General features: G+C 41.2%; 1 protein-coding gene across 3 annotated transcripts in view; it reads right to left on the bottom strand.

Moving 5' to 3' along the window:
- Positions 1-262: 262 nt before the first annotated feature.
- The window catches only part of CHL1 (cell adhesion molecule L1 like), an 81,355-nt gene continuing 57,008 nt past the window's right edge, over positions 263-24,609 (bottom strand). For 2 of the 3 annotated variants that reach the window (XM_075286801.1, XM_075286802.1), the window contains exons 10-26: positions 23,604-23,747; positions 23,279-23,390; positions 22,817-22,983; positions 22,578-22,734; positions 20,936-21,060; positions 20,355-20,456; positions 19,067-19,264; positions 17,625-17,695; positions 15,855-16,077; positions 14,785-14,900; positions 11,603-11,807; positions 11,172-11,294; positions 9,107-9,286; positions 7,849-7,914; positions 6,595-6,726; positions 2,525-2,600; positions 263-763 (exon numbers count right to left, since the gene is read on the bottom strand). In XM_075286801.1, coding sequence (XP_075142902.1) covers positions 556-763; positions 2,525-2,600; positions 6,595-6,726; positions 7,849-7,914; positions 9,107-9,286; positions 11,172-11,294; positions 11,603-11,807; positions 14,785-14,900; positions 15,855-16,077; positions 17,625-17,695; positions 19,067-19,264; positions 20,355-20,456; positions 20,936-21,060; positions 22,578-22,734; positions 22,817-22,983; positions 23,279-23,390; positions 23,604-23,747 — 2,405 coding nt within the window. In that variant the 3' untranslated portion in view covers positions 263-555. Of the gene's footprint in view, positions 764-2,524; positions 2,601-6,589; positions 6,727-7,848; positions 7,915-9,106; positions 9,287-11,171; positions 11,295-11,602; positions 11,808-14,784; positions 14,901-15,854; positions 16,078-17,624; positions 17,696-19,066; positions 19,265-20,354; positions 20,457-20,935; positions 21,061-22,577; positions 22,735-22,816; positions 22,984-23,278; positions 23,391-23,603; positions 23,748-24,609 lie in introns of all 3 variants that reach the window. The other variant, XM_075286803.1, reaches the window with a different exon arrangement.

Below are 24,609 nucleotides of genomic sequence, written 5' to 3'. Positions count from 1 at the left end.
TGGGACAACCCCTTTAAGGTTGTGCCATTAATATCAAGACTTGTAGAACCTTTATAAGCTGTACATCAGACTTTGCATTATTATATGTATGCCCAATGTCCTGAAGCGGTCAGTTATGTCAAAAGTGGGGCTTAAAAATTGTGCTAAGAGTTACAGTAGACAATATGACACATGATACACATGTACAATATGCTACAAATTTACAAATGCCTTGAACCCCATTAGTGCTTACATAGTGTAGTTGGGACCATTCATACCCCATAATGTTGCTGATAAATGGGAATGAAATACATACACTGGTTCTTCATATCACATGCATGTTGCATGGCTAGTACAGTTGAAGGGTGCCAACCCTTCTTGCCACATTGGTATGCGGATGAATTATGCCCTTCACAAAACATATACCTTGTCATATTCATTTGTTGGAACAATTGACTATATATTTCTCCTTTCCAAGAAATACAAGCCCATTCCTTCTCTCCACCAAGGTGCCTTTCATGTTACGTGGGTATTTCAATATATAAGATAAAGTTCTTCATGGATGCAGTGAAGTTATTAAGAGTGTACCGACTGTATGTGTGTGTTTCCATCCTCTGGATTTTTCTCCTTGGATTCTGTGTAAGCTCCAATGAAAGACCCATCCTCATTGAAGTGACTGTGTTCTCCATCACTGTACTGGACAAGGCTGTCCACACTGTCGTAGGTTTTAATATCGAGGCTTAGTGAATCCATGCTTCCATTTGTTGCCTTCTTATCACTGGAACTAAAGGAAAACAATGAGGTTAAAGGCTAAGGTCAGCATCATGGGAGATTTTTTGCTCCAAAGAGGTAAGCGGCAATGCCCTTGTTGCTCCAAAGATTATTGGCATATTGACAAAAATGGTCATATCAGAGTAACAGAGACTGATTGACATGGGAAAACACTGTATGATTCAGGTGACCCTAACCTATCTAACTGTAGGGCTGGGTTGATATGCTGGGCTCTGGTGACAGACTCCCTTTAGAGGGTACATGCACCTTTATTATATGTGTGAATTATTATTTTTAGAGTGATTTTAATCCTGTGTACATATTTTGTTTATCCCCCTCCATAGAATTTGTCTACAAGTAGGGCATCAGTGTGAGGTGGCCAGTAGATCTTAAAGGGGATTTCCAAGCTTAATAAGATAAGCTAATCCTTTAATAGTCCCACCATGGGGAAATTCAGTGTGTAATTGACCTAGCCTTAAGATAGGTCATCAAAAGAAGTGAGGGTCCTACATAAGCTGTTTGAAGGGGCTGCTGTGTTCTGTGGCCTCTTGAGAGAAAACCAAACACAGCACCGTGCATTTGTATAACACGTGCTTGGTATTACTTGAATGAGACTGAGCTGTGATAAGGCTATGTGACTGGTGAACATGACATGACAAGGCCCATTGAAGCAGAAGCAGCACTCAGTGACCCCTGTTGATCTTCAATTGATGAGGTATGCTAAGTCATCAAATAAGTCTTGGAACACCCCTTTAACATCTATACTATGACAAGTAGCATTGTGTGCTGTAGTAGGTGAGTAGAGCTACATCCATTTTGCTTTAAATTTAAAGGAACTAACTGTTCCATGAAAATATTACCATAGAGATGTGCCTTTTTTTTCTCTTTTCAATTTCTAATGTTGCCTTATGGACCTGCAAGTTCAGAGCTCAGTGGGTGCTCCTGTGGTTTTGTGAATGTGGCTAATCCATTCAGAATACTGGAAAAGTTCGCTGTGGAAATTTCAAGTCCTGCATTGTGAATCTGTAAACATACCTGAGTTGGGGTCCCCACATAGAACTGCTCCTTACTCAATTTAAGGTCCTAATACTCTGCTGGTACAAGGCTCAACTCACCCCAAGTGACTGAAGCTAAGTTTGGAAGGGCTCACCCCAACAGCCTGAAAAGGAATTTTTGGAGGTCTCACCACATCACACACACACACATCCACAATGACAGTTAAGTGTGGGTGCTTTTTGATTTCCCCCTTGCCTTCTGTGGTTGTCATGAGCAACGTGATTGAAAGGGGTGCTTGGTAAGGTTTCATTAGCATAAAATTTGGGTTTCTGTCCATACAATTGGGGAGGAAAGAAGGTTTCCAGGTGTTTTTCCACTTTCCATAGAGGTTGTATTGAGTGTGGAAAGTGTCTAGTTGTTAGGCTGTGATAGTGGGGTAAAACTGTGACTTGGGCGTGTTAGATGCCCCCAGACATGCTTCCCCTGCTGTTCCAGTTGCATTCCAGAGGTGTTGGCATCATTTGCTGAGGTGTCATAGTGGACTTGGTGACCCTCCTGAGTTGAATAGTGGTTTCCCCTTAAACGAACCTTTTTTCCCCATAGACTATAATAGGATTCGATATTCGTTCAAATAGTTGAATATTGAGGGGCTATTCGAATCGAATACCAAATATCGAATATTTCACTGTTCGCTCATCTCTAATATTAGGATATTGTTAAGGGTACAAGCAGATTATAAAAATAACTACAAAATGCAAAGTGTTCGGCCAACACTAACCTGTAGTCATCAAAGAACTGATCCTTCATAGACTGCACTTCTGGTTCAGTAGTATGGAGCTCTTCCTTCTCCTTGACTGTAAAAAAAGTATAGAAGGTTAATAGTCATATCAAGGTCATACGGTCAATGTCTTATACAAAGATTTTATTATATTTTCTAATATAGTTTCTCATGTTCTGCTTCTGCCTATTTTTTATTTAGGTTTTCTGATTTATCGCTCTTTTCACCTCTTCATCAGACAGGATTCTTCTTCCTCATAGGGTTTCCTTTAGAGGACCAAACAGGTCCAACAGAATATGCTGTTCATTGTTTGTGTAAATCACAAGTGGAGCAGCCATTTTTTTCTTGCACCGCAGTCACAAATGAATGTAACACATCAGTGGCTGGATATACCTGAGATGGACAACGCTGATAAGACGCACATCCAACAGAGGTTTCAGTACCACTGGAATGCGGGTAATTTCTGACTCGCCCTCATATGCGGTCCCTGCTGTTCCATCATGTCCTCTCTCTTTAAAATACATTGGGCAATACTCAATGTGTGATTCTGTTTGTGACCGTTATGCAGTGACTGTGAAAAAAATGCAGCGTTTTATGATCCTTAGATATTGCAGAAACCGTCACACTACGTAGATTATAATAGAAATTCTGAGTGTTTGCCATGGTCCATTCAGTTTCAATTGAAAAAGAAAAGCAGGGTGTGAAATTGCATAATGTGATTTCAGTCATGCAATGGACATCAAAATACATAAATATTTTATTTCTTCCAGTGACCCCAATCCTTGCCTGATTATAATTCTAATAGTCAAAAACCTCAAGAGTATATTCCAGCTCGGTAGATTTTTTTTGCGGAAATCTTCCCTTTAAATTCTGCCACATCTCTATCCATTCTTTCTCTAATCAGGCTAATGACTATTAATATTATATAATAACTAGCTTTTACCCGCGACTTCGTCTGCGGTGATTTGAGAATTGGGCGGACACAGACGTGTGAAACTGTAAAAGTGCTTTAAAAAGTTTGGTGGGCTAGCAAATGTGATGTGATGTGTTGTATTGTGTATGTCGTGGTACAGACAATGTGATGTGTTGTATTGTGTATGTAGTGATACAGACAATGTGATGTGTTGTATTGTGTATGTAGTAATACAGACAATGTGATGTGTTGTATTGTGTATGTAGTGATACAGACAATGTGATGTGTTGTATTGTGTATGTAGTGATACAGACAATGTGATGTGTTGTATTGTGTATGTAGTAATACAGACAATGTGATGTGTTGTATTGTGTATGTAGTGATACAGACAATGTGATGTGTTGTATTGTGTATGTAGTAATACAGACAATGTGATGTGTTATATTGTGTACTAGCTTTTACCCGCGACTTCGTCTGCGGTGAGTTGAGTATTGGGCGGACACAGACGTGTGAAACTGCCTGTGTACAGGAGTATATATGTATCAGGCACTGTATATAGCAGTGATAGGAGATACATGTAATTATATAGTATATACAGCCTGTGTACAGGAGTATATATGTATCAGGTACTGTATATAGCAGTGATAGGAGATACATGTAATTATATAGTATATACAGCCTGTGTACAGGAGTATATATGTATCAGGCACTGTATATAGCAGTGATAGGAGATACATGTAATTATATAGTATATGCAGCCTGTGTACAGGAGTATATATGTATCAGGCACTGTATATAGCAGTGATAGGAGATACATGTAATTATATAGTATATACAGTCTGTGTACAGGAGTATATATGTATCAGGTACTGTATATAGCAGTGATAGGAGATACATGTAATTATATAGTATATACAGCCTGTGTACAGGAGTATATATGTATCAGGTACTGTATATAGCAGTGATAGGAGATACATGTAATTACAATGTGATGTGTTGTATTGTGTATGTATAGTGGAAAGCTATATGTAAATGTGAGTGAGTAGAGTGAGGGCTACTCCTGAGGTGACAGTAAGGAGTGTGCAGGCAGGTTGAGGCAGGAAATGCCAGGCAGTGTGTGTGAGTCTATAGCTGGGGCTAGGAGTCCTGCTTTTGTGAGTCTCCTGCTAGGAAGCCATGTTGTTTAGTGGCACCAAAAGTAGCCTGTGACTCAATCCTAAGGGAAAACTATGTTTGTGGAAAATTGCACGCAAATCCGTCCAGGCGTTTTAGCGTGATTGAGGAACAAACATCCAAACTCACAAACATCCAAACACACAAACTTTCACATTTATAATATTAGTAGGATGTAGTGATACAGACAGTGTGATGTGTTGTATTGTGTATGTAGTGATACAGACAATGTGATGTGTTATATAGTGGATAGCTATATGTAAATGTGAGTGAGTAGAGTGAGGGCTACTCCTGAGGTGACAGTAAGGAGTGTGCAGGCAGGTTGAGGCCAGGGGTGAACCTGCCACTTTTGCCGCCCGAGGCGAACAACAGAAAGCCGCGCCCCCCCCCCCCCGGGAGGAGGGGGCGGAGCAAAGGGGGCGTGACGGAGCGGAGCAGGCGGGGCTAAGCAAAGGGGTGGGGCATAGCGGTGTTTGCAGGCAGAGAGCAGGCACAGAGAGGACCTGCTCTCTACCTGAGCGTGATAGGAGGCTGCTGGAGCAGCGCTGCTCCAGTGCCCTTCCCAATCCACCGCTCGGTGCTAAGCCAGCCCAGGACAGCTTGACCTGGACTGGCTTAGGTAAGCAAAAATGCCGCCCTCCCTGGGGCCCTGGCATAGTGCCGCCTGAAGTGGTCGCTTCAGGTCGCCTCATGGGAGGTGCGGCGCTGGTTGAGGCAGGAAATGCCAGGTAGTGTGTGTGAGTCTATAGCTGGGGCTAGGAGTCCTGCTTTTGTGAGTCTCCTGCTAGGAAGCCATGTTGTTTAGTGGCACCAAAAGTAGCCTGTGACTCAATCCTAAGGGAAAACTATATTTGTGGAAAATTGCACGCAAATCCGTCCAGGCGTTTTAGCGTGATTGAGGAACAAACATCCAAACTCACAAACATCCAAACACACAAACTTTCACACTTATAATATTAGTAGGATTATAAGTTCAAGTGATATTTTATTTTATGTTCGTACAAGAATACACATCAAATATGTCTGAAAGGCTAAGGCCCCACGTGGCGTCCCACAGCATAAAAGCGCTGCGGGAAAACCACGGCGGCAACGCAGTTATGGTTAGACAGCAAGTTCACAGAGGTTCCCTGTGCAGAAACTCTGTTCCAATTACACGTATGGAGAAAACGCCAGCATTTCCTAGGGAATATTTGACATATTGCAATTACCAAAACGGCGTCAGTTTTGGAAATTGCTAGAATCCCATCCACGTTTCCGCGGTGGGAAAATCGCAGCGTTTCTGCCATGTGGGGCCCCAGCCTAAAGAACATTTCAATCATTTTAATTTATTTCTTCATTTTGCTTACTTATATAGCACCATCATATGCAGCAGCGCTTTACAGACATTGTCAGTCATTGTCCCATATAGGGCTCACAATTTATATTTCCTACCAGTATGTCTTTGGAGTATGGGAGGAAACCCACGCAAACACGGGCAGGACATATAACATCCTTGCAGAACCTAGGACTCCAGCCATTGTGCTGCCCAAGGGAAAATACTTGTTTCCAGACTAAATATCTGATAACCTATTCTTAGGATAGGTCATCAATTAAAGATACCGTAGGCATGCATCCGACCCCGACTGATCACCTGTTTGAAGAAGCTGCCATGTTCAATGCCATGTTGTACAGTGGTTGTGTTTGGTATTGCAGCTCAGTCCATTCACTTGAATGGGGCTGAGCTGCGATCAAACCATATGACCAATGAACGCGTCACATAGCTTGTGAAGCTCAGTGGCAATCAGAGAGCATCTCTGCAACTTCAAACGGCTGATCTGTGGGGGTCCTGGGAGCCCAACTCTAAGGATAGCTCATGAATTAAAAAGTTCTGGAAGACTCTGTATATGCCACAGCTTTCAGTTATGATACCTCAGTCACGTTGAGATTCTAACACGATATACATTATTAGATGTTGTGTATTTTTAAGGCTGTTTTCTTACTGTACCTGCGTATTTTCCTCCTCGGTTTATTTGCACAAAACAACCAATAAGCATCAAAAGTGTCAGAAGAGCAACAGCGCACATCAGTCCAATGAACCATCCTTGGGCAGACAAGCTCTGAGATGTATTAGCGTAAGCTGCAATGGAATAGGACACAGGATATTATTATTTTATCTTAGTTATTACATTGCTTTACTGCCATTGCTATATATATGTACCTATGAGTCTATGTATATTTCTACAGCCACTACAAAGTAAATATATAGTACTACAACAAACTAGACAAAGCTACTTCTCCACAGGTAAGTGCACTGCGGGCCCCATAAATACTATCATTATACTCGGGGGTCTTTGCAGACTTTGCAGAGGGGGTCAGTCGAGGTCTTCAGTGTCGGTTGGGGGGGGGGGCATGTCACGGGGCCCCGCCATTCCTAGTTACACCACTGATATGATTTGTTCTCGTAGTGTAAGTAAATTAATTGGCAAAAAGTATTTAATATTGAATATAGAGTATGCTTTGTATGGAGGGGGCATTTATAGACTTTTGGGAGCGGAGGTTCCAAATTTCCTGTGATTGTAGATGTTGGAAAAAAGAAGGCTTGAACATGCATGACGGATCCTTTCTTCCCAGGAGACAATCCACTGACAAAGTGGTCTACCAGAAACGTATTCCCTTCTTTCTATTGAAAACACGTGTACACTACTCAGCCACGCCAAGTTTACATGTATGTGGGGAGACAAGAGGATTATCCCTTTTTCAGAATCTGGATGGACTATGGTGTTAAAAGATAGTGGAGAAACAGGAGGTTAGTATAAAGGAGGTTTTCCAACCTTGACGCAGCTTAGGCACTGACCACCTAAACTTGCAGAACCATGCTACAATCTTGAACAGTAGTGGTCCCCGAGGCAGGACCTTCACCTGTCAGACATTTATGACATATCTTGTGGATATGTCGTACATTTCTAAGATTGGAAAACCCATTTAAGGCTGAGGCCCCACGTTGTGGAAATGCAGCTTATTTTGTGGCAGATTTTGCTGTATTTATTTGAGCCAAAGCCAGGAGAGGATTGAGCAGAAGGTATAAGAACTTCCGATATAATTCCCATTCCTTTTGTAGCCATTCTTAGCTTTGGCTCAAAAAAACAACCAAAAAACTGCATTTCCGCATCGTGTGGCCTTGGCCTAAGTTACCTGGCAGGTAATTTTGCAGAATAGACACAGACATGTCCCAAGACTGACAGCAAGCAGCAACACAAACCTATAGCAGGAACTTTGGCAGCAAAAGCAGAAGTTTGAGTTGGAGAAGAAGAAATAGTAGAAAATCCTGAAAGAAATAAGACATTTTAAGGACATTTCCTTGTATACTTTTATGTTTACTTTGGATTCCTCATCCTTGTCACTGGAGAATTCTTCTGATAAATTGTTATAATTATCTTTTAGACAAAACAGGATTTCTTAGGAGCGTAAACTAAGGGGGCACTATTGCCATAACACAGGTCATCACCTAAGTGCATACTATATGTATGTTATATAGTTAAGAGTAGCCAGTTAGTTTTTATAGCTTTGCAGTTATTGCGGGAATATTATGATTAGATTATTATATTATTGTCTAATACTCATTATTTCATTGCAATAATCTCAGACAAGAATGTAACAGCAATGGATATAGATAGCAATATATAGACATTTTTACATACAGGCAAATTGTTATGTTTTCCCAAGATCTAACACCATGTGATGCTGCATAGTACATACATACTGCACCCTATGGTGACCCTGTACAGCATACACCATAGAACTACATGGGGACTTTGGCCTCAACTCCCATCGCACAACCAAAGATCACCAAGTCGCCCTATGACTTCTTCATTAATGTAAGTGAATGGAGTATCACTGTGACCAGAGGTTAGAATCGCCTGAATCAAATATTGCTTTCCACTTTGTTGCCAAGATTTCACCTTTTTTTGCCAATGTGCAAATGAGCTCTTTTCTTTAGCACAACAATGGCATTGTCATTGCTCCAAAGAGCTAATTTGCCTATTAGACCACAGCCTTACAATCCTTCTAGGAGATGAACTCTTCTTGGCATATTCCTGTAAACCTGGATGTGAAGCAGCATTGATGAATCATAATGGGTATTCCCAGTTATTATTAGGTGTGCCATGTCTGCCATAAATATTCTGCTTTATAGGGGAAGTGAGACAGTCTATTATTTCTTGTTTTCATTGCAGGTGGTCCATGTTATATCCTTGTAAACCTATGTTCTCCTATTAATGATAGAAAGCACCAATTATTTGGATTTTGGGTACTTCTTGGTATGTGGTCTTTGTTCCCATGAGCGTATATAACCCATCATTAGAGAGTTACCTCATTTAACATCTACAGACACAATTGAGGACTCGAAAGAACATTCCTAGACATGTTCCTTCGTTGCTGATACTCATAATGCAGAACACTTTTCCAACATTGTAATATAACAAATGCTGAGGCCATTACTAATCTATCCCACGTCTTACTTGCTTGTGTCCTGGGCAGTCCTTCCTCACTCACAGGCTTGCTGCATCCAACACGGGTACATGCTCGAAGGTAGAACTTGTACTTCACACCAAGCTCAAGACGTGGAATTCTTTGACTGACTGCATTTGGTTTTGTTATGGTGATGTTATGTAAATTTCCGATGACATCACTTTCATTAACTAAAAAACACGGAAATAAACCATACATATATATATCAGATAACATTCTCCATACTTAGCTAAGTGTGTAGAGATGTCTTGATGTAAAGATTGAATAAATGATATCCATATAAACTGACTTCAGTGGGATCGGATGATCATTTAGTGCGATTTGTCAGGTCTCAACAGTGTTTTAAACTGATAATCTATTCCCAGAATAGGCCATCGCTATCTGATTGGTGGGATCCCGACATCCGGACCCTGCACCTGTGATCGGCTTGGTGGAAGTTGCTCTTGTTTATGGTGCATGGTCACATAAAGATTGCGGGCAGTTCTAATTTCTTTATTTCTTTTGCCTGGATCAAAGGATCAGTTTGCTACTGTTGTCCTGAATCTAAATTTCCTGCCAAGGCAAAATGGTTTATTGCCAACCCCCAATACTTAGCACCTTATATGCATGCCCGCTGGAAGTTTAAAGTAAATGTCCCATTAGGGAATAAGGACATAACTGAGTGAAATCTAGGGTTGAGCTGATCTTGAGAATTCAGGATCGATTTTAAAATCTGATTTCCGATAATTTTCCAGCCGATCCCGATCATGAAATTTGCTCGATCGCCGATCGGGATCTGATCTTTCCGATCCCGATACCCTATTAATGATATATACATGAATAGGGTTGAGCTAATTTTGAGAACCTCTGACCTCGATCCCACCGGAAAACATCGGAATTGGATTTCCGATCGCGATTGTGACATTTACTTGATCGACGATCGGAATCCGATTTTTTCCTATCCCGATCGCTCAACCCTAGTGAAATCTCCTTCTTGAAGCTTCTCTATTAGTCAATTCAGAGGACCGCTGCTAGCACAACTACTGCTGACTTAATGCAACTATTTATTACATAGTCCCCTATATATGCCATGATTTCCGGGAGATTCAGATACAGTTTTCTACTGATAAACAGTGGTTCCTTATTTTAAAAAAAAAGGTGTCCAGCTGAGACAACCTGGGTTTATCTCTTGAATTGCCTGTGCAGCCTCCCAGGGCAGAATTGCTGTCAGGCCCCCTGAAGGGAGAGAAGTGCCGAGTTTGGAGGTGACATGGAGGTTTCCCAAAACCTCACTGCCTGGATCCTAAAGGGCACAAGTAGACAGAGTACCAGAGGGACTTATTCATCCCATACAGATAGTGGGAGAGACAGAATAGAATTGCATTGGAGTGGAGATAAAAGGCACAGAGTTAAAGGAATTGTCTAGGAAATACAGTTTTTTCTGGAGGCCAGGTAAGATGAAAAATAAAAAAAACTAGCTCCGGCTCCCTCGGGTTTGTTTTACTAAAAGTACTCGTCACGTGACCGCTGAGGCCAGTCAGTGGCCTCAGCAGCCTTAGAAAAGGAACAGGGACATCACTCACATAAGTCACCAGTGATGTCCCGGGTTCTTTCCATAGGCCTGATTGGCCTTAGCGTTCATGTGCGGTGAAGACTTCCACCAGAACAAGCCCCATGGTGCCACAGGACAGCAGCAGGGGGACACCAGAGTGCCGGGGACAGGTGAGCATGTCTTTTTTTTACCATTTTGGCCTCCAGGAAAAGAATTGTACTGGACAACCCCTTTAACATCTATTCCTGGACATCTTGCTAACCAAATTCCCCACAAGTAGCCTGCAGTGGAAATCTACTACTGCCCCCACTGAGATGCTGCATTGGCTCCTTGTTATCTCAGTAAAGTTATATCATTGGTTCAACTGCGCTGCTGCCTCCTAGTTCATTCCTATTGAAAACACAGTTACTACTATTCCTATCCTCCGGATCCCTCCTGGGAGTTGCACGCCATTCCTGTGCTTTTTTAAAAACATTTTTAGGTAACTCTTAGGTAATGTCTGTGTAACTAGTAAATCTACTTACTTATCTGATGCTGGAGTATATAATTGGTCAGGATGCCATTAGTTCTCTTTGGTGGGGCCCAGGACAGGGTAAAGGACTCCGGGTCAGAGCTTACAATTCGCAGGAACTGTGGTTGTTCAGGCACTGAGAAATAAAACACAATACCACACATCATCTACCACCGTCACTTGTCAGACATACCATGTTGTTTGTGATGCTACGTTGATATCTGCACTTCCTTTTCAGACATATGGACATGATGGAATATCAAGGGACCCAATTGACTATAATAGGGTCTGTCTGGTGTCCATTGGGTTGTTTTTTGTAATTGAAATCGCTGGATAGAAAAGTTGGGGTTGAAGCACATTTTCTTCCACTGATTTCTGGCAGTTGTGAACATATCATTAATAAAAATATTCATGAAATAATTGACATTAGTTTTCACTTCTTACCTCCTTCTGGAGTTTGGAATGTGACAGGGATACTCTCCGGGCCATCACCTCGAGTATTATAGGCCGCAATAGATACTTGGTATTCGCAGAATGGGTGAACTATTGGGATTATCCCTGAGTTCCTGTGACCAGTAAATGATAGTGTATGTCGCTCACTGTGATGTACCTTCCCATCATGGAGACTTTTAACTTTCCAGTAAATTATCTAGATAGAACAGACATATTTTATAGATTAGGGAAATATAAAGCAGAGCTTTACCCAGCTTTACCCTTATTGAGGTCAAAAGGTGAGCTTCTGTTTGTACAGATGAGTAGAGATGAGCGAGTAGTGAAATATTCGATATTTGTTTTGGGTAGCCCCTCAATATTCAACTATTCGACCGAATATCGAATCCCATTATACTCTATGGGGAAAAAGGCTCGTTTCAGGGAAAACCACAATTCGACTCAGGAGAGTGACGCTAGGTTCACACTAGCGCCCGGAGTCCGTTCGTGCATGCAGAAGACGGAACGCTGTCAGACCGGGTCCGGCTGTGAGCGCCGGTGAGCGTTTTATGCTCTCCACCGGGAAACCGTTTTTTTTAAAACCAGACACAGAGTACTGCATGTCCGACTCTGTGTCCGATTTTAAAAAAATCGGTTTTGCGGTGGAGAGCATAAAACGCTCACCGACGCTCACAGCCGGACATCTTTCAAACCCATTCACATGAATGGGTATGAAAGAGTCCTGCAGGTTTCCGTCTCCTGCTCAGTTTTGTGCAGGAAATGGAAACCTGCATGAACGGAGACCGGGCGCAGATGTGAACGAGCCCTTACCAAGTCCACAATGACACCCCAGGAAATGATGCCAACACCTCTGGAATGCAACTGGGACAGCAGGGGAAGCATGCCTGGGGGCATCTAACACGCCCAAGTGCCAGTATTACCCCAATATCACAGCCTATTAACTAGATACTTTCCAAACTCAATAGAACCTCTACGAAAGTGGAAAAATACCTGGAAACCTTCTTTCCTCTACAATAGTATGGACAGAAACACAAATTTAAAGCTTAAGAAACATTAGCATGCACCCCTTTAAATCACGTTGCCCATGACAACCACAGATGGCATAGCAAATGGGAAATCCAAAAGCCCCCACCCTTAACTGTCATTGTTTATGTGTGTGTGATGTGGTGAGACCTCCAAAAATTACTTTTCTGGCCCTTCACGTGAGCCCTTCCAAATTAAGTTAGAGGCCTTTAAGCTGAGCTACCAGCAGAGATTGAGGCCCTTCAGGTGACTTGAGCCTTTTACCAGCATAGTTTTAGGCCCTTTAAGTTAGTACAGCTTTGCACCAGCAGAGTTTTTGGCCCTTTGGGTGAACTGAGCCTCTAACCAGCATAGTTTTTGGCCCTTTAATTTAGTTCAGCCTTGCACCAGCAGAGCTTTTGGCCCTTGGGGTGAGTAGAGCCTTGCACCAGCAGTGTTTTACTTTTTGGACCTTGGGGTGACTAGAGTCTTTAACCAGCAGTGTTTTAGGCCCTTTAGGTGAATTGAGCCTTTAACCAGCAAAGTTTTAGTTTTTGGCCCTTAGCACATGGAACTGTGTCTCGTCAGTACTGTGGACAGGACATGCTGGTTGCGGGTCCACAATATCTGCTATCCACCCTAGTATAGGTTCCTGGTGCTCGGGCCTCGTCAGCACTACACCCTGAACCCCGCTTGATGTTGTGGCACTGCTGGCTGCCCCTCTCCAGTATATAATTGGAGTCAAGCTACTGCGGCCTGGATCCCCTCGTCCTCACCCCCTTGTGCTACTGACGAGGGGCACTGCTGGCAGTCCCTCTCCAGTACCTGGACTGTGGACTGGATCTTCAGCTGAATTTCCACGTCCACGAGCCCGCCCCCATCCTTTGATGCTCCCTGGAGCATCTTTGGTAGGTTCAGTGTATGTGTACACCGTTCCTGCAGTGTAGCTCTGAAAAGAGCTGTTGTTTTTCACTTTTCTTGCCTAGCACAAGCTAAACATTCTCTCTCACCCTGCTCACGATGTCTTTCCCTAGCTCTCCAAACCGCATCTGAAACGAATATGGCTGACACTATTCTAATAAATCCGAGGTCACCTGATTTTGCCAGCCAATGATTTTTTCCTATTCCTATTCCTGCAATGTAATCATACAGGGTTGGATAGAGAGGTTACGTGATCTACAGCTGAAACATGAGATGTGCTGCAAGCTGTCTCTGATATCCTGTGGTCACTGATCATATCTGTATCCTAATGGGGCAGAGCTAAAAACCAACCGATACAGCGGCCATGGAGTAGTATAACAAAGTCTATATCAACCTTCAAAACCTCTCCAATGCATCTAAAATTAAATAAAATGAGATAAATTTTGCAAATAATTAGAATATTCCTTTCTCTGTTTTGTGTCTACAGCTTCTATGCAGAGTAATGCATCTCCATGACAACAGAAGCCAGAACAAAACCAAAAACACCCATGCAGTTGGATCTTGCAGTCATACTATCTTCTAGCTCTCCACTATTCTTCCTAACAGACATTCGGTATATTGGCAAGGCGCAGAGGAGAAGTGGAAGGTAATGTGACTGCAGTGACTACACAATCTTTGTAGTCTGTTGCCATGCCGATCCATAGCTCAGCATTCTCATTGTATATAATGGAAGGAAATTTCTAATGGTTTTCAAAGTTAATTGATTTTCAATTTATTACATCACAAACATGGTTTCTAAACTGGACATAGGAAGAATTTATTAAACAGTTTGTGGCAGTTTTACGATACAGAAAAGTCACAATTTATGGTGCACTCCATTGCACACTTATTTGGAAACTTGCTATTTAAAAATTGCTATAATGGCAGCCGGGGTTATCTGGACAGGAATGTGTCGGGCGTAGGGTTGAGCCGATCTTGAAATTTCAGGCTCGTTTTTAAAATCCGATTTTAGATCATTTTCCAGCCGATCCCGATCGCAATCGTGAAATTTACTTGATCGTCGATCGGAATCCTATCTTTTCCGATGCATTGTTGCATTTTTTCCCACTGAGTTTTTTAGCTACGTTTTGCTACGTGGAACCTTATCCTAAATGTAATATTTTAGTTCCTAACTGGAATTTCACTTTAAGTTGTTCTTACATTGGTACATGGGTGCAGTATATTCTTAATAAGGTTACTTATGTATTCCTTACCTTGTAGCCTGATAGATGTCCTCGTATTCTGTCCTGGGGTATTTCTGTCCAGGTCACATTGGCTATCATGTGGTTTACAAGGTTCACTGACACATTAGATGGCGCTGCATCAGGAGCTAGAAATGCATATGTATATTAATAAGTCTGTTAATTAATATATATTTATTATATATTCTATATTAATTAGAAAATACAGTATAATTAATCATATATTAACATACTATGTGTATAGTTTACATTTCTGCTGCAATTTACTGAGTTAATGAAATATTTGGATTGTTTGGATGTTACTGTTATAGAGTCCAACTATCTCATACAGAAGTGATTCCCAACATGGGCGCCTTGGAAAATCCACAGCACTCTGGTTGGGAAGATGACTGTGTGTGTTCATGTAATATTATCTGCGTCCTTGGAAAGTTTTATGTCTTTTGGTAAAAATTATTTGGTAGGAGTTTGTTGGGTCTGAAAAAGTTGGGAAATACTGTCATACAGTATTGGGCATGGCTGACACACGTCCATAGGCAACACTTGAAGAGAGGAATCTTTCCTCACCATCACAATTTCCATTCTCCATGTATCATGAAATGACTGTGGGTTTACAGCAATATCCACAAGGGGAAAATTCAGATGTGAAAAATGCAGACACATCCCAACAATGAAGATTTGAGAAAATGGCCTGAAGATTAAATGCAGTGTTGGAAATATGACAGTTTTTATTTTGCTCAAAAAAATAAATTCACTGACTTAATGTGAACAGGTGTATAGTAGAGATGAGCGAACACTGTTCGGATCAGCCGTTCCGAACAGCACGCTCCCATAGAAATGAATGGACGGAGCCGGCACGCGGGGGGTTAAGTGACCGGCCGCCGGCAAAGTGTACATGCCAGCTGCTTCCATTCATTTCTATGGGAGCGTGCTGTTCGGAATGGCTGATCCGAACAGTGTTCGCTCATCTCTAGTGTATAGTATGGAAAGAATTGTAAGATCCTCAGCAATGAAATGGTAAATTAATTCTGTATCATCCTCAACAGTCTGGCAAAGCCATTAAAAGCTCCATAAGTGACACTCACTGTCTTCTCCTGAGTACATGGTGAATATCTCTGGATCAGGACTGGCTCCTATATTATTGATGGCTTGGACACGAATCTCGTATGGCACAAAGGCTGGCGTGTTCTTTATTATAAATTGTGGATGTTTAACCTTCTTATGATGCCATTCTGTCTCCAGGTCCTGTAAACGCCAACTGACCCGGTACTCGAATCCTGGACCATTCTGTTCCTCTATATTCAGGGGCTGAAAAGGATGATACAACAAATCACATTAAAACCTTGAGTACATACAGGGCCATGTCACAGAGAAGCAGTGTACAGTGTACAGCCATGTTTGTTCCAGGTAGCTTCATTTTTAACCAGACTGCCAGAAATTCGCTCAACAATATTCTTTTAATATTTTGGGTCCAGTTGTACAAGCAATAGCAGCAGGGGTGTCCAGTCTTGGTGTGAACTATGCGAGTGTGTGCACAATATAGTGCACTGCTTGACAAGACAGCCAGAGCACGATCTTGAGTACCGATATATATTAGAATATATTTTTATATCTGTTTTGTTCTATTTTTATGAGATAGAGTGCCAGTTCTCTGCATAAATAGAGATTTGAAACCTAGCTTGGAGTGACCACTAGGGGGAGCACAGGAGCTGACTACTGGTTATCATTCACCTCAGTAATAGCACAGTACGCAGTTAATAGCTGTTCCCATTTCAGTTTTTGTAACTGAGATCAGAATACCCATCTCTATGGCCACCTGAAGGGGCCAGGATTATGTATACTGCCAAGTCGGCTGTCTTACACATTTCCACCCGTCCTTGTAGCCGTGATTGAACACAAAATTACCACCCAGCACTGCGGCGCCCCCCGCCATGACTACCTGAGACTACTTTGTATAAACCAAAATAACAACAAGTCACTTAAAGGTTCACTTTAAATTACTTGTTGTTCACAAATGGCCATTCAATTTAAAGGGGTATTCTACCTGGTTTAGCTTTGCATCCCCTCTAGTTCTCCCCCTACAGCAGGGGACTGTAGCTGCCATATTCCGGGCTGGGCTGCCATTCTCTGCACAGCTGGTGGCCATATTCATGTAAGGCTAGGTTCACACTAGCAATTGGTCTCCGTTCTGGATTCTGTTCCTCATTTTACTTGAAAAATGCAGAGAGAAGAGTCCTGCATGAAATACATTACAGTAGTCCATGAACTACATATATATGGGGTCCACTTTTTAAGAGGATTGAGTTTCCTTTTCTCAGGTCCCCAAATGGACCCGCAGAACGGAAACCCAAACGCTAGTGTGAACCTAGAGTGAATCACAGTTTTATTCATATAGAAACGAAGGGAGAAGTGTTTAACTTGGGAATCTAGAACTGAGACAAAAAACCCAGCCATGCCAAGACAAACCTGCAAAGTGCTTTTCCCCTTTTTTGCATATGAATATAAGAGTGATTTACAGGAAAATGGGGCTTCAAAGCGGAATATCAGAGAAGTATATTTGTAAACTGTATAAAAACCTCTATAGGGTAATAGGATTAGCTTTCTAATGAATTCACTACTGACAGACTCCCTTTAAGTGAAGGTATATCCTAGCAATGCGCCATACCTTCTTAGGATGGTAAAACCCTTGTAAATGCAATGTGTATTATGTCATATAACTAGATATGATGATTTATTTTGGAGATATTAGGATCATTACATTTGGTTGATCACATGGATCAGTACAAAGAGCAGGTAAGTCATTGTGTCCTATCCCTAAGAATATGTGCAGGGTATGTACTGTTATGGTATCGCACCTCCCATCTCACTGTCATTTCATCAGGACGATTTGCTTCAACAAATACAGCATGAGGATTATTGTCAGGAGCTAAAAAAGAAAAAAAACATTAAATTCAGAAATTATCCTTATACTAGACATCATCTATGAGCAGAATACTTCCCATAAAGACAACCTTTCACTCTCATTTTTGGAACTCAGATGTTTTACCCCACACTACTCCCAGGACAAGCAGGTAGCGTAGAGCAGGGTCGATCACATGATCCACAGTTGGAGCATCATCAAGGGAGCCGATCTCTAACTTCCACCCCAGGCAGTGCTAAAATATCCTCAGAATTGGTGCAACAGGGGTGTGCATGCACATTGTGAAGTAGTACCACCTACACTGCAAGAACTTTTTGACCCTCAGATAGCCCCTTTAATCATTATATTACCATACAGTTTTACAATTTCCGAATTTATACTTTATGTTTCAGTTACATCCTCAATATGTTCAAGATATTAATTTGCTATCAATGAATGAGAACAATGTGGTTTTGGAAAATATAGCATGCCCACTGCGCGTTTCTCCCACAGTGTGGGGGATGGGATTCACTAGATCCCCATCCACTACACAGTGACTGTAACACGCCGCATTTTTTCCAATTAAACCAAGTCTCAAGCCAAGGCCCCACATCACTTTTTTTCCACAGTGTTTTCCTCTGTGACTTTCTGCTCCTATTATATCTATGTGGAAATCGCCATTGCTTCAGCAGGTATTATTGACATGGCGCGTTTTCAAAAATGTAAGTGTTTTTGAAAACGCAGCTTTTCCGCTGAAGATTTTTTCTGCAATGTGTGGGTGGGATTAGCCAGAATCCCAACCACTATGCAGGTACTGTAAAACGCGGCATTTTTGCCACTGCGTTTCTGTAACGTGTGTCCCCAGCCTAAAGCATATATTCAAGATTAGGATCAGATAAAGGCACACTTTCGTCACTAGCATACAGAGAAGAATCCATTTTTCTTTTCCTATTGAAAAAAGAAACATTTATACAACAATAGAAAATATATAAAGTATTTCAGACAATGTGATGACATTCTGCAAAATAATATTGTCTAGCTTGGGAATTGGAACATACAAGGGAAGACAAGCTAGAGGACCTTTGCTTGACATACACAGTATGTGGGCCATAGCAGTGAATTCCATCTAATCTTTTAAAATGCAACAATGTGATATGGCTGAATCCATGAGCTAAAGTATCCTCAACTTATGTTTGACTATCTTTACAATAGGGGTCCAATCCCAAATACCATATTGTTCTATGTCCATTTGTATACCTTACATCTTGGCTTATAGATATCTTAAGGTGAGTGATATGACTTTTCAGTATCTCAGACAGGCGTGGTGAGCAAAAAATGATGCCAAGCATTATTTAATCTAAGTTATTATGTAAACCTATTCACTGAATATAACGGTACCTGCTGGCGGCGTGCCATAATTTTCTGAGACGAGACTTGCAGGACTGTTCCCAATTCCATTCACAGCAATGACACGGAATTGGTAAGTACAATGTGGGATGAGCTGCACTTGAACGGAGGTGGTATTTCCAGGGACTCGGGCTACATCCTCCCATTCTCCTACCTCAACGATGCTCTTTATGGACTGGATGATAAATTCTATGAAGATAAGATTAATTTGGAAAACATATATATATTGTTAACCACTTATTACCCACAGTTTACTTTTCAATCATCTCCATGACATCTGTCTACTTATGTGACTCTCATTGTAATTTATTTACCAGTTTACCATCCTGACATTCTCACTTATGCTACATTTACAAAATACATTTATGCACAAGATCATTCTGTTTTCCATAAGTCTAACGTCCTTGAAAAACGCACATGTAGGTCTGTTTTTGACCTTATTCCCATGACACGTTAAAAATGGCTGAAAGTCTATGGGAGTTCTACATGTCTAGTTTTTTTACTTTTGTCAAAATGGACAAGGTTAAAACATGTCCATTTTTATGACGAACATTTAAAAATGATCTGTCAAAAAAAGGACATGTGAATACACCCATTCACCATCGCTGTTTTTAAAATGGCAGGTGCATGGCTACTTTTCACTATTGTGAATAAGACCTCTTGCATATGACCTTGGGCTGGCTGCTGGCTGTGATTAAATGGCATGACTAGCGCATGGGTGATACACAGATGTCGTCTATGTACCGCCTGTACACTGGCCGTGCTTCCGCGGACTCATTCATTCATTCATTCAATGAATAGGAGCCACGGAAACACAGGAATAAAACCTGTCCTGAGTTTTGTGGCCCAGACTGTTGGCCTGAACAGTCATGTGCATGGGCCGACAGAAATGAATCGGTCAGTGTGCCATCTGGGAAAAACCCAGATAGCACACTGAACTCGCCCATGACTGTCTGCAAGGGGCCTCAGGCCTAATTCTGTACTCAGGAGCCCAAATACAAGCATCATATTTTGTCAGCCCGTGAATAATATTTGGTCAAATCTCACCAATTTTGCTGCTACTGTAAATGTTATAGGATTTCTTCCTGCAATTCCATGGCCCACAACATATCCATCCTGTATGGATATACCGTTTTAGGCTCCTCACTGGTGTTTGACTGCCTCACTCCATACACTCTGAATGAAGCGCCAGTGCACACGGTTGACTGCTACGCCATACCAACACCGGGATATGTTGGTGCTTTGCAAAAAAAATAAAATCCTAATAATAATAACATACCTGAGATGGGGCTGTTATGGCTGTCACCTGGTGTCCAGGACAATACAACACTACGGTCATGCTTTTCCAAAAGCTGTAAATTTTCGGGGGGCATTGGCACATCTATGGAAAAAGAAACTCTATAAGAAGCTACAAAGTGGAAACATATATAATATCTAATGTAAGTTTTTTCAGTACTCTTGTGGTTGCAAGTTGTATGAACCTCTCTGAACCATCATGTTCTCTTCTAGGAACAAAATTCAGGTGCAGATGGAGGCATAACGTTCACCCATAAAAGGCTGGGGGCACCTTACAACTTATGCATGTAATACCTATCCATAATAGTGCTGTGTGCATGAGGCATTAGTAGGGTTAACCCAAAATCCACAGAATAGGTAATAATTGTCTAACCTGAGAAGGGCCGACCACTGGGAACATCACTGTTTACGAGAACAATGCATGCTTGACCACTACTCCATTTATACAGGGGTACACAGTGGTCGGACCATGATCAATCAGACTCTTTCCATTTATACTGTGGATAGGTATACATTTTGGGACAACCCTTTAAACAAATCATAATCTGGATTTATTATACATACCCCGTACAGTCAGGTGACTCTCAGCCTCCATTGAGTCCAGCAAAGTACTGCTAATGCAAGTATAGGTACCGCCATCTTCCCAGTTCACGTCATTTATGGACAAATGGTTTGCATTCACTTGTATTCTGTATTATAGCGAAAGTACACAAAACCATTAGGAAGTACTCAAGTGTTCCCTACAAAAGGCTTATATGATGTTTAGTGTCAGTGAGACCGTACGATGGCCACCATTCACCAGCTCTATAAAGAGCATACTTTGGAACTGAGTTATCAAGACCATCATGTTCCATTTATGACACATTGTCATTAGGGTTGAGCGATCGGGAAATATCGGATCCCGATCAGTGATCGAGCAAATTTCACGATCGGGATCGGCTTGAAAATAAACGAAAATCGGATTTTAAAAACGATCCTGAAATCTCAAGATCGGGTCAACCCTGATTATTATAATATAATAATTAGGATTGAACAATCGGGAAAGATCGGATCCTGATCGGTGATCGAGCAAATTTCACGATCGGGACTGGAAAATGATCGAAAATCGGATTTTAAAAATGATCCTGAAATCTTAAGATTGGCTCAAACCTACTTGTCATAAATTAGACATCCTCTAGGGTGCGGGTGCCTAAAGAAGAGCTCCACATCAGCTCCTTCATGGTGTGGATTTTACAGCAGCATTGTGTATTACAGAAAATTTTGGAAATTATGATGAATTTAAGGAGGTCAGTAGCCTTGCCCCCCACCTCGCCTCTGTCATGCCCCCTTGAAAAAATTCAATTAGGGGTTGCAGAACTGAAAAAGTCTCAATTTTGCAAAAGAACTCTTACTTGTGCATGAAATTTGCAACTTTTTTCATGGCTCGTACTTCATATATCTGGTGTGCCGGCCATGAGACCTCAGCCCCTTAGTTTTTATTCTTTCTTTGTGTCTATTGAGAGGCCAAAGGATTTTAGGAGAGGTTTCAGGTGTTCATTTAAGGTGTTAGGAGACTTGTAGTGATGGCGTCATGCCCTTCAGACTACAAGAACTTGGCATTAGGGTCATCATACCACCAAAGGAGTGGGCTTATGAAGAGTTATATAGAAGGGATGTTTCTAGCAGCTGTAACAATGGCCTATGTGGACCCACTGGGGTACTAATGGATTTGGCGTAGGGCTAAGCCAGACAGCACAGTCTAAGGCCTTACAAGTTTTTCATCCTTAATCCTGACAAGGGGATATAAACTATCAAACATATAACAGGAGTATTGGGAACAAAAAAATGTAGTCAGCGGCAATTTAATGGACCTTATTGCTCAAGCCCCTAGTTATGGGGGTGGACACCTTATAACACCCACAACACCTGGAGATGCAGATGAAAGGTGGCAAATTAACAGGCCAGAAGTCCATGTATACAGGACGCAGAAGGACTTTGGTGGCCAGGAGAAGAATGCCAGCCGTCAGAGGGAGGAAAAGAGCAAACTATGATCCCATTTTGAGTGGGTGGGGTGTATATGCCATGCAATTTGGATTTTTAAATTTTGAGCTATTGTTTAATGAAAAGGTTCAGATCAGATAAAGCCTTTTTTTTTTTTGCAAAAAATTATAACCCATTTTTGTGCCAAATAATGATTGTGACGTGTCATGGAGCAGGTTACAGATACCTTTGGTTGTCCTTTCTGAGTTTCCGTCCGTCTTTCATCCAGGAAATGCTCACAGAAGAACAGAGGTGGGGGTCACATTGCACATGACACGTTAATGTTATAGAGTGCCATCTTCTAATCCATGGATTTTCAGGAGACACGTAGCCTTTTGTAGGTTCTAGTCAAGGAACATATAAAATGAGCGTCTCACACTATTAATCCAAGCTCAGTTGTGTCCCTAAATAATGAGTGTCCCATACCTCGAAGTATGAGGTTTGCTTTAAGTGACGTGCTCCCTTTGGTGTTTGTCACCTCACATGTGTACAATCCAGCATCTTCTGCTTCCAACTTCCGAATATGAAGGGTACCATTGTTGTCTATTATGTATTGTTCACCCTTAGGTTGGACTATTCTCCTTCCATGATACCTTATAGAAATAATAATACACTTTATTAAATGGAAGTGCACTTCATATCCCCAGCCATTACTGATATATAAAAGCTTAAAATACAGAATTTCCTTGATTCAGAATGCAAAAATAAAAAAATATACTGTATATTATATCCATATTATTATATCCATATTCCTACTCTTCTCAAAAGTCAGGATCCACAATTTCTGGTTATCTGGAAATTCTTATTTCCTTGGATTGTTCATTGACTTATCCATTTCATTACAAATAACATAAGATTATACATAGGGCGGTATTATAATCCACTTACCATGTAACATCAGACACAGGAAAGGCAAAATTATTACAAAGTAATGAGACATTTTGCCCCCACACAGCGGTGTATGTCTTGTTCTTCTCGGTGAATATCAATGGTACAATATCTGTAGGAGAACAAAAATTAGTTACAAAAATAAACATGAAATAAGCAAAAATGGTTGCATAAAAGTACAATAAATCATGAATGTTTGGGCAACTCATGGCCCCATAATACAAAGTAACACCTTTGACTATAGGGATTATAGTGTAATTGTTTAGTTATGTTGTGTGTATTATCTTGAGATATGATTTTCCAGAAGTGATTCAGTTTGACCTACCGAGAACATCAATGTTGGCACTGGTGAGAATGGTCCCATGTTTGTTAGTTGCTTCACATTGGTACACGGCACTGTCTGATAGCTGAAGTGAGTGAATAAAAATGATTCCTCCTATCATCTTATGGTTGTGAGGAAGGGTTTCTCCTTAATTGAGAAAAAACAAAGATTTATAGTTAGGTCATATATAACAAGAAAACACCTCAAGGCTCTGTCATCACCAAGTTAAGATGTCCATACACTTTAGATTAATGTTGGTCAATCCTGCTGATTTTGGCAGATACTCTGACTGTACCCTGATGTCAGATGGAGAAGATAAGAATTGGGCAGATGGACTTGAGCTACGATTCTTTGGTCAACAGTGCATTTGTATGGCGGGGTCAGAAGTACAGCTAAACAAGCATCCAGGTCAGCAGATATCTATAATGTATGGCCAGTTTTCAAAAAGAACAATGTAATTCTTAAATGGGTTTTCAGGGACCCTCATATTGATGACTTATCCTTAAAGGGATATTCCCATGAACATAACCATTATTAAATTAGTAGATAACTAAAAGATAAACATTTTTTGAAATTTAAGTAATTAAACATTTTGCATATTTTTAAAGATTTTCTCTAAACATCTTGTTGTCAAGTTGTTGTCTTACTCAATTGCCAGTGGATATGACCATATGACCATAAATGCAGGACCTTTCTAAGGTAGAAAATCAGCTATGATTTCCTTATAGTGGCTGGGATTTCTTCTGATACATGTTGTGTCCCTGCCTGATAAGCTATCCATTTCAGATCAATAAGGATCTGACACCAAGCATCCATATCAATCAGCCGCAATGTTTGGATTAATGTTGCAACGTCTACACAGCGCCGCACATTGTGTAGTGACTGTGCTTGGTATTACAGTCCAGTCCCTTTCACTGGAATGAGTCTTAACTGCAAACAGGCTGATAAAAGTAATGTCACTGGCTTATTAAGCAGAAGCGGCACATACTTGAGTAGTGCTGGTACTTTG

The sequence above is a fragment of the Leptodactylus fuscus genome, chromosome 9 (genome assembly GCF_031893055.1).
Source record: "Leptodactylus fuscus isolate aLepFus1 chromosome 9, aLepFus1.hap2, whole genome shotgun sequence".
Classification (NCBI taxonomy): domain Eukaryota; kingdom Metazoa; phylum Chordata; class Amphibia; order Anura; family Leptodactylidae; genus Leptodactylus; species Leptodactylus fuscus.
This window is presented reverse-complemented; position numbering and strand designations above follow the sequence as displayed.